Below are 17,157 nucleotides of genomic sequence, written 5' to 3'. Positions count from 1 at the left end.
ACCCCAAAACCAACCCAACAACCTTTTGCAGCAGCCAACACTGAAATAAGTATTTTTAACTCTTTTGCTCCTGCCTAAGGATAAAAGGGATTTTCTCTCCATTGCAAATCCTTCCCACTGCCTTTAGCTCACAGTCAGTGTTGATGATAAATCTGGATTAGAGGAGAACCTGAATTTTGAGGGAGGCCCTGGAACAGTTTGAGGTCAGAAGGGACTTCAGAAGGTCTCTTGCCCAAGCCCCTCATCACAGCAGGGCTGATGTGGTTGGGTCACCTCAGTCTGAAGCCTTGGCCAGCCACATTTTGCAGACTGGAGGTGTCACAGCCCTGCCAGACCCTTGCTCCAGTGCTTAACCACTCCTGTTGTGAACAGGCTTTTATTTTTTTCTATCCTAATACAACTTCCCTTACTGCAGCTTCTGACTGTTGCACCTTGTCCTTTCAGTGTGTGGTTATGAGAAGAGTTTGGCTGTGTCTTCTCATTTACCTCTCCCATTGGATGGTGTAGTCCCCCTGTAGGCAGTAGGTTATGGGATTCTGGTTGTTTGGGACTGGGGTGAGGGATTTGGGAATAAATTCATCAATTTCTTCGAGTTATTTGGCCATGAGCATTTAGAAGGCAGGCAAATAGCATAGATTTTAGAAGTACACAGGTCAGGAGAAAGGGCTCTGGAATCTGTTCTGATCTCTGCCCTCACCCTGGTTTTGTGCCTCAGTTTCCCTAGTTGTAAAACAGACTTAGAGATACTTCTGGAACTCTGTCCCATGTCATTTGCTTGAGAAAAGATTTCCAGTCCCCTGGAAGCAGTTACATGTAGGAGTGAGTTGTGATCCTACTCCTAGCAATGCTGAAAGGTGGAAACTTCTTCATTGCAGAATATGCAGCTGTCAGATCATTAACCCGTGGAGCTTTAGAGGCAACACTATGTCACTTAAAGACTCAGAGGAAAGAAACACAACACTTTGCACTTTCCTCAAGTTCTCCTAAGTTCTTCCTGCTTACAGCCACCATGTAACTATGAATGCTGGTGTCTGCTCCTGTAGCATCCTCTCTGCAAATCAGTTACATCTTTTCCTCTCCTGTGTGCAAGTCCACTCCTCTGTTATTTATTTGTTTTCTCTTTTCAGTTCTAATGCTTATGGTTTCTTTTTCCAGTATGACAGACTTAACCTGCTCAAAGTAAGAATATGTTTTTCCTTTTTCTTTCTTTCTCCCCTCCATTACACTAGCTCTTGATTTTCAGTTTGCATTCCTCTATATTCTGATCCTCAGTGAATTAAAAAAAAAAAAAAAAGGTAAATAAAACTGAAGGTAGAATCAAGGATAGTCTCCCTTCTCTTTGGACTTCCTCTAGTCTGTTCTACCTGCAGACAGGAGTTAGGAGGAAGGGCTCTCCTTTGCCTTGGCAAAAGGTGAGGCTTGATTGTCCCAGAATCATAGAATCATTGTCAGTGCCCTTGTGTGGAAGAGCTGAAGAAAGGAGGAGCATCAGGAAATGGAAATGCAAGGGGGAAAAGAGATTTACTGCCCTTAATGCATCAGAGGGGAATGAAATCCTGTTGCATGGTGCTGACACCACAACCTCTGCACCCTGATTGAGAGGACACAGTGACAGTGATGTCTCTGTGTTGTCTATGCCAATTATAGTTTGATTATGATTTTTTTTCCCCCTCTGGAATCTCTGAGTTGTGCCTTTTGCTCATTAAGGCAGACAGATGGCAAAACAAATCTGCAGGAAAATCACTTCATCTTAGACTCTGTGCTCCTGAGGACAAGGTGGTGTGTACAAGGATTAAGATTAATTCCCCTGATTGTTTTTTTAGTATGGGCTGAATTGCATAAGGCTTGTTCCATGTCCTACTTGCAGAGAAGGATGACTCCAACCAGACCCTTTGTGAATGGAGGGCATGGCCAAGTATGGAAAAGTGTAGGAAGTAAGAGGAAATTCCTCTGAGTTCATGAGCCATGCTGTGTATTCAGCTCTTCAGTTCATATCTTTACCCTAGGATCTGGGGAATTCAGTATTTTGACCTGTGGCATAAACTGTGTTATTGTGGGGGTTTTCATGAGACACCAGTGCAGAGAAACTGCCCCAGATTGTGGGAGATGCTGCAGAAATGTTGTGCAGCATCCTGCTGTGAATGAGATCCAGGTGCCCTGAGGTTGTCTGCTGGAATGGTGTGTAGGCACCACAGGGAACTGAAAGCAGGGAAAGAAGACTGTAAGGTGTTCAGGGAAAGCTCTGGTACAATCTGATCTCATTAACACTTTGTGCTTTGCCTTCCCATGGTCAACATCCTGTACCTTGTTGGTCCTGTTGTTGGGCAGGTAGTTTCCTTTCTATTCCAGACTGGGAATAAAGCTGTGAAAAAAATCCTCCAAGGTCAGAAGCAAGGAAGAAATGCAGTGAAATGTTGCTTTTCTCCTTGTCTGTTGGACTCAGCTTCCCCAAGTGCCATTGCTGGCTGGGAGAAGGGGATGGGCAGAGCTGTGTGGGTGCTGACACCCACTCCCCATGCTGGCCAAATGTCACTGACCACCCAGAGTGGTGCAAGTGTCCCCAAGCTTCATTGCCCTGAGTCAAATCCACCCTAAAATGGGGAATGCTTGCACTTTCTGTCAGTTCTGCTCAATGTCCTGATTGGAAAGACAGCCTGACTGGCGTGGGAGTGTGAAGCTTATTTCTTCCTCTCTCCCTCTGCAGATAAATCTTGCCTCCAGCTGAAAATTGCCAAGTCTGACTTTCCAAGCTTTTCTGTGTGCTCTAATGTGACATGTGGCTTGTCCTCCCAAACCACCTGAACGTGCCATGACAAGGACAAAAAAATATCACATGTGCAGATGATGCAAAACACTGTGCACTGAAATTCTGAAAAAAATCCCAGTCTTTTTTTTTTTTTTCCTTAGGTTCTCTAGTGATTTTCTTCAGCAATTTTCCTAGCCTTATACGTGTGTCTCTCTCTTAAAATTCAAAATCCTTATGCAAGTTTAACCTGTTGGCTTTGGGAGTAAAATGGCATCCCTGCCTCCCAGCGGTTCCTCGAGGGTTTATTTGCACAGGGTCTGTTCAACACAGTGTGATTTTGGGTATATAGCCAGCAGAGGTGAAAGAATGAGAAGGCTGGAAGAGAAGTGGCTGAGGAGGGCTCTGAGCAGCCCCTCTGTGGCTAGCAGGTGCTGCTGCTCTGTGGAACCCTTACAGTGTGAGCTGAGGGGGTGTTTCTGCACATGGAGGTGCACACCTTAGCCTGAATTGTTTCCTCTGATGGACTCGTGCTTCTGGATTTGTTCTTGGTTCCAGTATCTTGAAATAGCTCTGTTAGACAGCACCATGAACACCTCTGAAATCTCCTGTTTAATCCCACTTGCGCTTTGCTAATTATAAACAGCCAGATTGGACCTAGTTTCTCTGTCCACCTTTTTGATCCTAAGATCTCTGTGCTAACTAATGCTTCTCTTTTATTTTGTCCTTACAGAAAAGCCAGAGTTGGTATAATGTAAGTACTCCAGTTTCTCTTGTCCCTGGGTGAATTTGGGCTGGGTACCTGGGGTGGGGGGAGGGTGCAAAGGGGCTTTGCAGGGGCACTGGGGCGTGCTGACCATTCCCAAAAAGAGGAGTTGTGGAAATGGCTCAGAACTGGCAAAGGAACACTGACATCCTGAGGGAAAAGGATGCCAGAGAGCAAAAGCTTGGTCTTTCCAGTCGCTCTTCTGTTGATCTCCACTCTGTTGAGTGTCCCAGCAGGGCTGGGCTCGATGTGGTCATCAACAGAGCTGCCACCGGGCAACCCCTTTGCATCTCTGAGGGTGGCGTGGGGTGAGAGATTTTCTGTTGTCCTCACCAACCATCCTCTGCTTCTGCCTTGGTCTTCTTTCCCTTCTGCAAGCACGAGTGGCAGGGATTTTGGTACAAAGCTGGTGTCACCTTTGCATGGTTAAAGCCCCAACCCCTGGAGTGTTTGGAAGCAGGTACCAGCAGCACCTGGATTTTGTAGGCAAATGCAGCAGCTGAGCCCTCTTGCAGCAACATTTCCTACCTTCCTGCAGCCTAAGGCATCAGATCCAGGGTGGTCAGGTTGGGCAGAGGCAGATTTCTTTTCCTTGCTGTATATAATCAGCAAGAGGCCAGTAGCAAGGGCAGAATCTCAGAAGCATAGAGGCAATAGTGTTAAGAATTCAGCATAACCCCTGGTGACCTAAAGGTGACTTTTGCTATTAAGCAAGAGCTGTGTCTGGCTGTAGCTGCTGAGATCCATCCCCTGCTGCATGATGCTTTGCTGTGGTCTGCTTCTGTGGGTCTCTTGTGTTTTCATGTCCTCTCTATCTTATCTTTTTCTGTTCTCTTGTTTTTCCTCTATATATTTTCAGCATGAGAGACAGTACATCCGGAGAGTAAGCACTGGCTGCATTTTTTGTGGTTTCCCCCCCCCAATTATTTTCCTTTAGAAAGCAAAACAAAGCCATCTTCTAGTTAGCAGTGACATTCTGGCCAGATAAAAGCAGCAATGTGGGAATATGGGTTGGCCACAAGCTGCAGGAAGGCAGTCAGTACTACTTGGCAGTATTACTACCATTAAAAATTTGCTAATGTGTCTCCTTGATAAAGTTTCCCTTCTTTGCCAGCTCCCTCCAGGCAGGATTTTTCTGGCATTTGGACCATTCTGATCCTTCTCTTCCTTTCCCTACTGAGAGTGGCTGTAAAAATGGATCTGTGGGGGGATACCCCTTCTCCTTTAATCACTTCCCCTGTTTTAATTTTACATAAACCTCACTCTGCTCAGAGCAAACACCCTCCACATTGTTCTTTGTAGTCAGTTCAGCAGCCCTGGGTGCCAGGCACTGCACAAACACAAACCAAAAATATAGTCCTTGCTTCCAAGAGCACACGGTCCTCAAAGATCCCCAGAGCATCACTGCTCGGAGTGCCAGTTTTCTAAAAGGATTTCAGTTTTTGCTGCTTTTAACTGGTCTTTTTGTCTTTGTAGCACTCTATCCCTCTTTGCCACTTGGAACCCTTCCTTTTCCCTCTCCAGGATTCCTTTTTCTCTACTTTTTTCCTGAAGGTGCTACCAGCTTCTCTCACCTTGTGGGTTCTCCCTTGAAGCCTACCAGTGCTTTTTGGGATTGACATCCCTACCAGACTGAGAAGTGGGAGAAAAGGGGTAAACCAAGGCCATGGATTGGTTTGGCAGGAGATGTGCCCTTCCTTGGTCTTAGCATGCTCTCTCTGCTTTGCTTTCCAGAGGACAAATGCAAACTGGTCCTGAGGCACTGTGAGATGTAGAAAAACACCAATTTGAGAATAAATATGGTCAGCCTTAATGGGGTTGCTTTGCATTCATGTCCTCATGGTGGAAGAGCAGACCACGACTGGGCTGGCTGCAGAATGAAGAAGCCCCTGGGTGTTTTTTGTGCCTTTAGTGGGGAACCACAGAGATGGAGACTAGTTTAGAATTATTCTTAAGAAATGAAACTCAGTTTGTTGGTCAGTTGTGGTTTAGCCCTCAGGAAGCAGTTTGTGTGTGTCTGCATGTTGCATTTGTGTTAACTGATTTATTGTTTAAAAAAGGTTATTTATGGACTATACCTGAAAAAGCAAACTTTCTCCTTAACTTTGTTTACTGTAGACCTGATATGCTCTAGAAAGGAGGGAAATTTATCTTTCACTTCCCTGATGACATGAAGGATGAGGCTGCACTGGCTGTGGGGCTGGCAGGAACTCCACAAGTTGATAGAAGGAACTTGTCACCCAGCAGACATCATTAAAATTAAAGCTAAACTGGAGATATTTTGCTGCTAAGGGTAAAAACTGTCACCTATGTTCTTCTCTTTGGTTTTTGGGTGAAGGGCCTCGTTTTTGAGTATGGAGGAACCCTCAGTTTTTGTGTCTTGAGGTCAGCGTGCAGTTGAGAACACTGAGCCTGGCAAGTCTGCTGTGGTTTTTTTCTGCCTTCTTCTCTCTCAGTTGGGCTGTGGATCCTTCTGCTGCCCTGGCTGTTCCTAAATTAGGCTGTACATCTCCAAATTTCTGCAGCATTTCTAGCTGCCACGTTACAGCAAGGTTTGATTCTGGGAATTGTGGTCCCTGTGCTGAGAGATCCTGGGAGAGTCTGCAGAGCTCACTCCCAGAAGAGAGAATAAGATAGGCTTGGAAAAGTTAAAGCAAACATAGTTGATGCCAGGGAAGAGGTGAGGTTTATATCTGTCCATGATGTCTTCAGTTTACTATTTAGATCCCAAGGTCTGCCCCACTCTGAACTCCTTTCCTTTGTGTTTATCTCTGCACATTTCCTTTCCCCTGCCTTCTCTTTTCCAACCATGCTTGATTTTTTTTTTTTCCTTCTTACAACTTCTCCCAATAACTGACCTGAACTACCTATGTGCAGGATAGCCTGGAAGGGAAAAAGAAAATATTTTAGTAAAAAGACATGTAAGTGTCTCTTTCAGGTGTTCTTAGTGCTGTCCTAGTGAGTCTGACAGGATTAACAGGAGCACAGTTCTGCTCCTTGGTCCTTAGGAGAACAAAGTCTGCACTGAGGGTGTCACAGAGTGGGACAGGAGCCCTGCACCTGCAGGTCTGTAAATAAACACCCTGCACAGAGGGTGCCTTTCAGCCTGGCTTGCAAGAGGTGAAAGTCTCCAAAATAAATCAAAGGCAAACAGACATGTAGCCACGGAAAGCAGAGAGCCCAAGGTTTTCCTTTGGGAAAACTGCCTCAGATGCTTGTGCAGAGCAAGCAAGTGCAGTTGTCTTTTAAGTGCTATTTTGTCAAACTATTGCTGGAGTGGTGTCTTTCAGGTATTTTTCATAAGTAATTCTCTTTAGATTTTCCATGACTTTAGGTGTATGGGTTACCACAGTAACTGTGGGGTACAGGCACAGAATTACAAGTGAGCTTTTGGTGCAATCCGTTGTGATGATGATTCCAAACCCACCTCAAATGAGCAGTGAAGATTCTTCCTCTGCTGTTCATTTACTTTTAAAATGGGGGGGAGGGAAGAAAGAGGAAAAAAACCTGAGAGACCAGACAGGGTTTGGAAGAAATGCTGTGGGACAGGTGGCCAGTTTCTTTGCTGGCATTAATCATCACAGCAGCCCTGCTGTCACTGGGGTCTGAACTCTCCCACACAAGCATGGAATAGATTCTGTTCTTTTCTGGTAGTTGTCCTGTCCTGTCTAGAAGCAATGTAAATCTCCCTGGAAGAGTTAAGAGCAAGTTGTGCAAATGGGACATGATTTTAATTCTCTCTTTTCTCTCTGCCTCTTGTCATTGTCACCTTTCCTCCTCCCCTGTCTCCTGTGCCATGTGTTGTACAAGGCTGCACCTTCCTCAGTCCAGGCTTCCCTGTCCTATCCCATCCCCCAGCAACAGTTGCTGACTCTAAATTCCATGCCAGAGGGTTTGTTTGATGAACAGGGACACCCTACCATGGGTTGTCCCCCTTTTTCTCCCCATGTGCCCCACCAAGCCCCTTCTCTGCACTCTTTGCAGTGCCATCCTGTCCCCTCTCTCTGTTTGCACTGGGGTTAATGTTTGCTGTCTCCACCTCCGGGTTAGCTGTTGTATCACTTGTGCCTTTCATCTCTGTGAAGGGAGGGGGTGGGTGTGTAGATAGAAGCATCCTGGTGGTTTGGTTTTTTTTTTTTTGGTTTTCTTTTTTTTGGTGAGTTTCCAGCAAAAAAGGGCCCCATTCAGTAAAGCAACACGGGTACCTCACAGATGTCTGTAATCCTAATTCTTTGTCCTTCCCAGGCTACAGAAATGTTGTTTGTTGTTCACTCATCTTGGAGTGGCAGGGATTTACTGCTTCCTTCTCCCAGGGCTAAAGAGGGAGACCTGAATGGTATCTGGCAGCCTCAGTGCTGCTGTGGTGCATCTGGTATTTCTGATGAATGAAACATTGGTGTTGCCAGAGGCTTGGTTGGTGTTTTGGTGGTTTTTTTTGTTGGGGTTTTTTTTTTGAGGGATGTGTGTGCCCACTTTGTTAGGAAGAACAAGGATTTTCCTTCAGTACACTTGTTTCCACAGGCTCAGAACGGTGGCTGAGCAGTATGGGGGCTGTTTATCTCTGCCAGAGAGATGGAGAAGCTGGGGACTAAGAGAAGGATACAGGGCATTAGTGTGCCAGGCAGTCTTCCTGAGACCTGCAGGGAGTTCATTTGCTGGAGCCTGAAGGAAGCCCTTGCATTGAATTCCCAAAGTTTCCTGATTAATGAATGAAACGTAGAAAGACCAATGCTTTTTTTTCTTTTTTTTCTTTTTTTCTTTTTTTTTTTTTTTGGGTAGGGGGGGCTTAGAGCAGTAGCAGAGCCCTTAAGATTTCTGTATGGGTCTCAGGGTGGATTTCTCAGAGCTGTATTTCTTGGACTGGTCTCTCCTTACCCCCCAGGCGCCTCCCCCAACTCTCTCTGTCCAGCAACTTTCCATTACAGGAAACATCTGCTGGGAGGCAGGGCTGTGCCTGGGTTACTGGAGGGCATTGGCCAGCAGAATTACCCAGCTAGGGTAACTTAAAGCATGTGCAAGTCATTTTGGTATCTTCTCCACCCTCTCCTTCCATGAGAAATGTTAACAAAGACTGAAGCTGCCTTTCAGAGAGGGAACAGAGAGGAGAGCCCAAGGCGGGCGTTGAAGGAGTAAGAATCATTGCTTTCCTGGTTTCAAAGGAAAAAAACCAAACCAAACTAAAAGCAGCTGAAATCTCTGAGCTGTTTACCGTCCTGTTCAGTCCTGGAAGCTGCAGCTTAGGTCTGTGAATTGCAGCTGCTCTGGTGGGGTCCTGGCAATCGGAGCTGTTTTGGGGTTTAGCTCCTGCAGTCCAGGGCATCGCACTTCGGTCTGGAGCTGCAGATGCTGAGCACAGCCTGGCTTGGGATGCCCGAGCTTCTGGAAGGGATTCCCACAGCAAGAAGCTGGTGAGAGTGAGCAGAAGAGCACAGAGGTTGCCTGCCAGCACACTTCACCCTAATGAACCACTTGTTTCTAAGTCCTCTGGAGGGCAAATCCTCTTTCGGATCGACGGAGGCTGCTAGGACAGACGAGCTGAATTGGGAGCAGGAAAGCAGGGGAAGGCACTTAAACTCCTGCCAAACTGCTCTATCTCTTTCGACTTTGAATCTAAACAAGAAGCAGTGACAGCAGGAACAGGAAAAGCAGAGTTTGACTGGGAGTGCTGTGCAGGAGCTGAGGCAACGCTATGGATTCCTTGCTGGAGTGCGGGGCTCTCTGGGATCTTGGGCTGGATCAAGAACTGCTATGGGACCTGGAGGGGCTTTTTGACTTACCCCCAGAAAATGTCAGCCGTGGATCAGATGAAATTCCAGCTGTGAGTGTCTCTAAACTGAACTGTTTGTCACTCTAACAGAAGTTCTGGTGCTGAGCAGAAGAGTCTGTGGTAGGACAGGTTGTAGACAGGTCAGAGCATCCCTTACTGCATGGAAGGGAGGGGAGTATCCTCCACGTGGGAACTGCACTGCTGAAAGGGGTTATTGTAATGCTTTAAACCCAAAGCTCAGAGCTGATTAGATCTCTGTTCCCCTCCTGCTTTCCCATCCTGCCTGCTTGCCCCAGGAAATCTTGGGCTTGGGCTCTTGCTGGAGCTCATGTATGGCCAAGGTCTTTTCCAGATGTTCAGGCTAGAGGTTTGGTAAGTACAGTTCTGATTTGTGTCATCTGTCAGCAGATTTAGTTCAAAAGTAAGATTATTTTCCTTTGAGGTCACAGAATGACAAGAATACCTTAAGTTCTGGGTTGATGTTAAGAAATATTGTTTCTAGTTCCTTGAATTGGTGTGAGGAAGAGGGAATGCTTTTTTGGGGGGGGGATGTTGGTGTTTATGGTTCTTTGATTTAACAGCATTTGACTATTTTGTAAGGCTTATGCTAAATAATGTTCCTATTCCTCCCAGCCCTGCAACCCCACCAGCACTTCTCAAACAGAAGCTACATTCTGGAATCACTTTGGTTTTTAGGGTCCTTGCTGGGAGGCCTGGAGGTGTTGCCCACCTTTCTGCTGGTAGAGCTAGCAGAGGGCCTTTTGAGAGGAAATGGAGTTAAGGAGGGAAGAGGTTGTGTCTCAGGTTGCTTCACCTTCCCTACGTTTGTGGGAGAAAGAAGATGATGGATTAGATGAGAGATAAATGAGATGAGAGATATGGGCCTCCTGAATTTGCACGTGCCTCTCTTTTGGTCATCTCTGCCTTCAAAGGATGTTCTGGCTATTATAAGCAGCTGTCAGCATGGGGATGGTGTGGAGGAAATGGTCTAACATGGGCAGTGTCATGTCATAGATCAGTAAGCAGCAGAAAGAAGCCAGTCCCTGCTCTCCCTCCAGCCATGGTTTCCTCTGAGCCTTCCATGAGGCCAGGTGCCTGCAGAGTAAGAACAGAACAGGGCTGAGTCCCTGTGAGAGCCTCTTCTGAGCCCCACAGAAGTGTCCCCACTATACCAGTGGGTAGCTGTGTGGTCACTGACTGCCAGATGGAGCCCTTGATGGGGACAGGGACAGAGATGATTCTTTATTTCTGTGCTTTTGATGAGTTCCTCTGGCAGGGCTGTAGCTGTACCCAAGCACCAGTTTTCTGGGGTTGCTGTGCTGGGGAATGGGCATTGCAAACAGGGCATGTGGCATATCTTGTACAGTGTAAGGCTGCAGAAAAAGAGATTTATCCTACAGCCACAGCTTCCATGCAGCTTCCATTTTACTAGCTAGCAGGTACAATTATAGCCTTTCTACTCTGTACTTCTCTTCCAAGTCAGGTTCTCCTCTTCTTCCCATGTAATGCACTAAATCCCAAATCCTCCCATCTGCTTCTCAGCTGTGATGGGATTCCCTAGCCTCATGCTTTGTAAGTGCATCTGATCCCCTTTTTCCTTCCCGAGGTGCTCCCGTTTTCCCACTCCAGTTGTCCACACTCAGGCCTGCCCCTCTCCTTAACAGGCACTCTGTTATTTGCAGGTTTTGAGTCCAACATACAAACAAAGGAATGAAGACTTCAGGAAACTCTTCAAGCAGCTTCCTGACACGGAGCGCCTCATCGTAGGTAAGGGCAGCCTCTTGGTGCAGTGCTCTGTTGTGCTGGCCCATGCTTTGGGAAGGAAATCCAGCACACCTGCACGTAGCTTTTTCCTTTTCAAAGAGATTGCCACCAAAGAACAAGCCCATTGTGTTCTCCCACACAGGCAGAACCCCTCCTCATCATCTCTGATGGGTTTCACTTCATTTTGGGGAGAGCGATGCTGAGCTGTATCCTCTGTGGCTCTGCTCCCTCATGCTTTCCTCCACAGTACTCCCCCAAAGCTGGCAGTGTCTTAGTGTTTAAGCTCTGTCCTTTGGCCAAGGTTGTCTCAACCATTGAGCTTCCTTTTTTTTTTTTTTTACACACCTGCCTTCCCCATATCCTCTCAAGCTTTGGCCTTGCAGCTGATTAGTGACTGCTTGGTGCATTGCATCTGCTCTTCTGCCTGGTGGAACTGGTGATCTCCTACCAGTTGTTGTAAGATGTACATCCTAGCAGAGGAAAACAAATGGTTTAGATGCTGAGACTGGGAGAGAAATGAGCAATGGCACTGGGAGGCAAAAAAGAAAAGGCAGATTAAAATAAGACAAGATCGTGTCTGTGAGGGGAGGAATTGTGTCCTTATGGACAGAGCAGCAGCTGTGGCTCAGTTCCTTCTGGCTCTGCAGGACCATGTTGTGTAGCTTCTCTTGATGCTGCTGCTTACCCTCACCCTTAGGCTGTTCTGTCTGCTGGTTTTGTTGCTCCTAAGCTCTCATCCACCTGTTGATTATCACCCACAGATTACTCGTGTGCGCTCCAAAGAGACATCCTCCTGCAGGGCCGCCTCTACCTCTCTGAAAACTGGATCTGCTTCTACAGCAACATCTTCCGTTGGGAGACACTGGTGAGGCTCTCAGGCTGCCACACGCTTGCCCTGGTCCTTCTCATGAGTGTCTCTCTTCAACTGTGTTCTTTTTCTGCCTCCCTCCCCCCCTTTCTGTGTGGCTCTGAGTGCAGCTGACAGTCCGCTTGAAGGATATCTGCTCAATGACCAAGGAAAAAACAGCACGGCTCATCCCTAATGCCATCCAAGTTTGCACTGACACTGAAAAGGTACAACCTTAAAGTCTCCCCATCTGGGGACACCCCTCATGGCTGGCAGGGGCAGGGCCATAGGGATTTTTCCCTCATCTGTAGCTGGTATCTGGGGTGGGGGTTGTGTTGTAGCACATCTCTAACAGAACCCTTGCTGTGTGCAGACTTGTTCTGTGGGTGGGAGGCACTCAGCTTCAGTCCATGCCCAGGAACTGAGCAGCTGTGCTGTGTGGTTTGCTCAGTCCTTCTGTGAAAGGTAGCTGGAAAGTGATCCAGAAAAGCTTGTCTCTTTTTTTTTGCCTTTGTGGGCCTTTTCTGAACTGATTTTTCTCTCCATCTCTTCCCATCCAGCACTTTTTCACTTCCTTTGGGGCTCGGGACAGGACGTACATGATGATGTTCAGACTCTGGCAGAATGCTCTCCTTGACAAGGTACAGAGACCAGCACCTTGGTGTTGGGGTGGGATGAAAGAGAGATGCTGAATAGATACAGAATATTAATAATACCCATGACTAATGTATGTGCATTAAAAGATGTAGGTGCAATAAGCACGTGTTTGGGCAGAGCAGGGACATAAGTTCAGGTGCAATCCTCTCTCTGTGCATGGAATTAGGTTAATGGTTGGACTCTGGGATCCTAAAGGTCTTTTCCAACCAAAACAGTCCTTTGAGTCTGGTTCTGTCTGTGTACAGACATGCCTTGCTCATGCAGTAGATGGAACTTTGTGCTGAGATGCAGAAGCAGGCATCTCAGGAAGGAGCTGTTTTGAGGTCAGTAAATCAAGTGAAACAGCCCAGAAGAAAGAAGTTTAAATGCAACAGAAATAGCTCAGGCAAAGCTCTTTGTAAGCCTGTGCTTCAGAAGTGTAGAGTTCAGGATAGGACAGAAAAGAAAGAGTGCTCAGGGCATGTTTGGAAACCCAGTAGGAGCAATGGTGGGTATGGGGTGCATGGGGTAAGGGCTGAGTGGGGTGAATATTAAAGGGATGTGCATCTGCTATACCAGAGGCTGCATATATCCTATATTTGGGCTGTGTGATATTCCACAGGCCAGTGGGGTTTTCTGGCCTTACTTTAGGAGTCGGATTTGTGAACTGATCTTAAAAGTGCTACCAGCATTTTGAGATGTTCTGGCTTGAGTTCATACCATACTGGAAGGCTTAGGTAATCAAGCACCCAGAACACCCTGTCCTGAAAATCAGGGTGGTATTTAGGCTGCAAAAGGATTGCTTTGCACTGGGTAGCTTGTGTTGCTCCATATGCTGTCATTTGATCAGCCTTTTGAAGCTGTGAACAAAATTCAGTGCCCTTGGTTTCAAGGAGAAAGCAAATGGGAACTGAGGTGTGAAGGGATAAAAGCAGGAAACACTTCCAGAGCTCTTCTTCCAGAGGTAGGATCCATGCCTGGCAGGAGAGAGGGAGAAAGAGCCTAACCCATTTTTCCTGATGGGACACATGAATTAGATTGCATGTGGGAAGGTGAAGTAGCATTAGATATTTTTCTGAATAAAAGTTTCTCAGCAGAGCTTATTTTTTTCCACGTCTTTGATTGCTACTTTAGGGACCTAAATTAAAAATTTCCTGCCTTATCCCATGCAGTAACCATGGGAAGAAGTTCAAGGCAGCAAGTCAGGAAAAGTTCACCAGATTTGTTTCCCCTTGTTCCCAAGTAATCTTTTGTCATTGGCTGTAAATTTCTGACAGGTAAAAATCCATCCTCTTCTATCCCTGTGCCACATATTTAAACACAAATTCTCCTGCCCCATTTCTTTAGAACCCAAGAACACAGTCAGATGGTGGTCAAGTCATCTACAGCCCTACAAAAGCCCTACAGCCCTACAGGCTTGATAATTCATTTTCCCTGTTTAACTGGAGCTATAGACAAGCTTTTCTCTGATGAGACAAACTCGTTTGTATTTTAAACTGCAACAGAAAATGGTTTTATTTGTTGCTGGTTTAGATACTTTTCCCTTCAGCTGTAATTCTTTAGGCAGCTTTCATTTAAACAAACTCAGAGGGGAAAAAAGCCTCAAGAAGTGTTAGAGTCTGGCATGGGTAGGAGACATGAGCTGGAAGCACAGCAAAAGAGGTGGGAAAAACACATGTGGAGGAAAATGCAGGTTTACCATTTATATTATTGCACACACAGCACTGCAGCAGCAGGAAATCTCATTTTGGGTGCTGCTCTGGGTGTAGCCCCAGCTTGGCTTCCTGATAGTCTCCAGGAATGTGAGATTGTGGCATGGTAAATAACAAAGTTGGGTTTTAGGGCAGAACCTGGGCTGATGGTCAAGGCTTACTTGGTGAAAGGGCAGTTTGTTGCTTGATGGGGCAATCTCTAAGGCAGCTCAGGCTGATGATAGGAGGATGATGAGAGATAATGAGGATGAGGCTGAGGAGAGGCTGAGGGAGCTGGGGCTGTTCAGCCTAAAGAAGAGGAGGCTCAGGGGAGACCTCATCACTCTCTCCAACTCCCTGAAAGGAGGTTGGAGCCAGGGGGGGGTTGGGCTCTTTTCCCAGGCAACTCTCAGCAAGACAAGAGGGCAGGGTCTCAAGTTGTGCCAGGGGAGGTTTAGGTTGGAGATGAGAAAGAATTTCTTTCTGGAGAGGGTGATCAGGCATTGGAATGGGCTGCCCAGGGAAGTAGTGGATTCTCCGTGTCTGGAGATCTTTCCAAAGAGCCTGGATGTGGCACTGAGTGCCATGGGCTGGGAACCACGGGGGGAGTGGATCAAGGGTTGGACTTGATGATCTCTGAGGTCCCTTCCAACCCAGCCAATTCTATGATTCTATGATACCTATGCCCACAGCCCTTTGCCAACATGGAGCTGGGCCACTTACACACAGTCCAGCTTGCAGCATCACCACTGGGATGCAGGAGAGGGGTGAGCCCATCAAAAATGTGTGCTGATCTCTGTTCCCTCCTTTAGCCACTCTGTCCAAAGGAGCTCTGGCACTTTGTCCACCAGTGTTATGGGAACGAGCTGGGTCTGACCAGTGATGATGAAGATTATGTGCCTCCTGATGATGACTTCAACACGATGGGGTGAGTGAGGAGGAGTAAAATCTGCCTGTGATGAAGAAATCTGGCCTGAGGAGAACAGGAGTCCTGATCTATTGCATACCTCAAACTGCTGGTTCTCCCTGGTGAGAGATTCTGGGGTCTGGCTGAATGTTTGCCCTTAAATGAGTAATATTTAAAGAGCAGCAAGAGTACCATTTCCTCTTGGAAATCAGCAGGGACTGAAATGCCTGCCTTGATGCTTGCTGAGCTGGATGAGCAATTCTGTAAATGCCAAAGCATTCTGGTTTCAAGGCCAGGCAGCATGTGACATGATCAGAAAGTGCTGATGTTCATCAGTTTTTGTATAAACACTCGAAAAGTTTGGGCTTGATCTCCCCAGCACTCAGCTGTTTTTGCATCTGCTCAGGCTGGAAACTTCCAGAAGTATTCTTCCTTGCTCTGTGTGTCCAGTTGTAGCTGTACTGAGAAGGGTAAATATAAAAACCTGTGTTCTCTCTTTGGCATCTCAGCTACTGTGAAGAAATCCCTGTGGAAGAGAACGAAGTCAACGACAGCTCCTCAAAAAGCAGCATGGAGGCCAAGCCAGAAGCCAGCCCTCAGCTGCCAAAGAAATCTGTCACTGCCAGCACCCTGACATCCACGGGGAGCAGTGAAGCACCAGCCTCGGTGAGTGCTCCTCCTTCCTTGCACTGGGAGCAGGAATCCTTTGTTCTAGGATCCAGCTGGTAGTCCTTGAAAGGAGGAGGTAACTGTTGACCTTGCAGCTTTTCTTCTGTGGGTGACCAGGCAAGGGTATTTGCCTAAGGAAAATGTTGAGCAAAGCTGGCTATCCTAAAAGCCAGTAAACTGGGACTCTCAGTCACAAGGGCATTTTCCTTCCTGTGTTTTCCAAGGAGAAGAAAATGTGCTGAAGGCATGAGGGTTGTAATGTCTTCCCTGCCTCCAGTTGTTCCCATGAGATGCTGTGTGCCCTCATGGTATTGCAGGAGAGCAGAACTTGTCCAGATACAACCTCAGATTTTCCTGGAGTTTGTTCAGGGGCACAACCAGGGCTGTTAGAGTGCTTTTCTGAATAAACAAAAAACCTGTGTATGTCCCAAGCTTAAACTATGCCTGATTCTTTGAGAGGAGGTGATCCAATTCTGCCCGTGTGTTTTACAAACACCGTATGATAATCTTCCTCCTCTCTGTATCATTTAATTGCCAGACATGCCATGATGTTCAGAGGTTTGAAATTTGGGCCATGAGGGTAAAGTTTTCAGAAATAGCCCCCAATTTCCAAGTGCTGATCTTGTCTTCTCTGTGCTGTCTCCTTGCTGCAGTTTGATGGAGTGCTACCAGAAGAGGAGGAGGCAGTGGCTGAGAGTCCTGTGGAAAAAGACCTTGGCATTGCAAATATCATGGGTGAGAAGATAGAGATCATTGGCCCTGTGAACTCCCCTTCCCTAGACTTCAATGACAACGAAGACATTCCCACTGAGCTCAGTGACTCCTCAGATACCCATGATGAAGGTATGTGGGGAAGGGGCTTTATGAGCCTTCTCCTGTCTTTTCCATTGAAGGACTGGAAAACACTGAATTCCTTTTTGGGGTTCAGAAGATGCAAACAGTTCTTAGCCTGGTCTCTAGAAGGCAAATGTGTTGGGGTATTTGGAAGGATGAACCTAAAATAACCTTTGTAGTTAATTACCCCTTCTGACACTGTCCTGGGATCAGGAGAGGAAAAGGCTTAGAAGCACCTCCTTTGGGTTCCTCCTTCACCAAGCAAAATCCCAATGTCCTGGTGCTGTGAAAGCCTCTGGCCATGGCATGGAGGGTCACTGTGGGTCTGTTTCCCCCACAGGAGAAGTCCAAGCCTTTTATGAGGATCTGAACGGGCGTCAGTATGTGAATGAAGTGTTCAACTTCAGTGTGGACAAACTCTACGATTTGCTTTTCACGGACTCCCAGTTCCAGAGGGATTTCATGGAGCAGCGCCGGTTCTCTGGTAAGCTGGAGAGACTGGGGGGTTGTGGAGGGGACTGGTGGTCCCTGTG

General features: G+C 46.9%; 1 protein-coding gene across 7 annotated transcripts in view; it reads left to right on the top strand.

Moving 5' to 3' along the window:
* Positions 1-17,157, top strand: part of GRAMD1B (GRAM domain containing 1B) — a 93,702-nt gene that overhangs the window by 60,999 nt on the left and 15,546 nt on the right. For 6 of the 7 annotated variants that reach the window (XR_003988551.1, XM_030464902.1, XM_030464901.1 and 3 more), the window contains 9 exons: positions 3,477-3,497; positions 10,959-11,043; positions 11,802-11,905; positions 12,019-12,114; positions 12,448-12,528; positions 15,027-15,142; positions 15,631-15,787; positions 16,444-16,633; positions 16,965-17,108. Coding sequence is in view for 6 of the 7 variants with exons in the window: in XM_030464902.1 (XP_030320762.1) it covers positions 3,477-3,497; positions 10,959-11,043; positions 11,802-11,905; positions 12,019-12,114; positions 12,448-12,528; positions 15,027-15,142; positions 15,631-15,787; positions 16,444-16,633; positions 16,965-17,108 (994 nt within the window). In the remaining variant the exon portion in view is untranslated. The remainder of the gene's footprint in view (positions 1-3,476; positions 3,498-10,958; positions 11,044-11,801; positions 11,906-12,018; positions 12,115-12,447; positions 12,529-15,026; positions 15,143-15,630; positions 15,788-16,443; positions 16,634-16,964; positions 17,109-17,157) is intronic. The other variant, XM_030464903.1, reaches the window with a different exon arrangement.

This window comes from Calypte anna, chromosome 24 (assembly GCF_003957555.1).
Source record: "Calypte anna isolate BGI_N300 chromosome 24, bCalAnn1_v1.p, whole genome shotgun sequence".
NCBI classification, from domain to species: Eukaryota; Metazoa; Chordata; class Aves; order Apodiformes; family Trochilidae; genus Calypte; species Calypte anna.
This window is presented reverse-complemented; position numbering and strand designations above follow the sequence as displayed.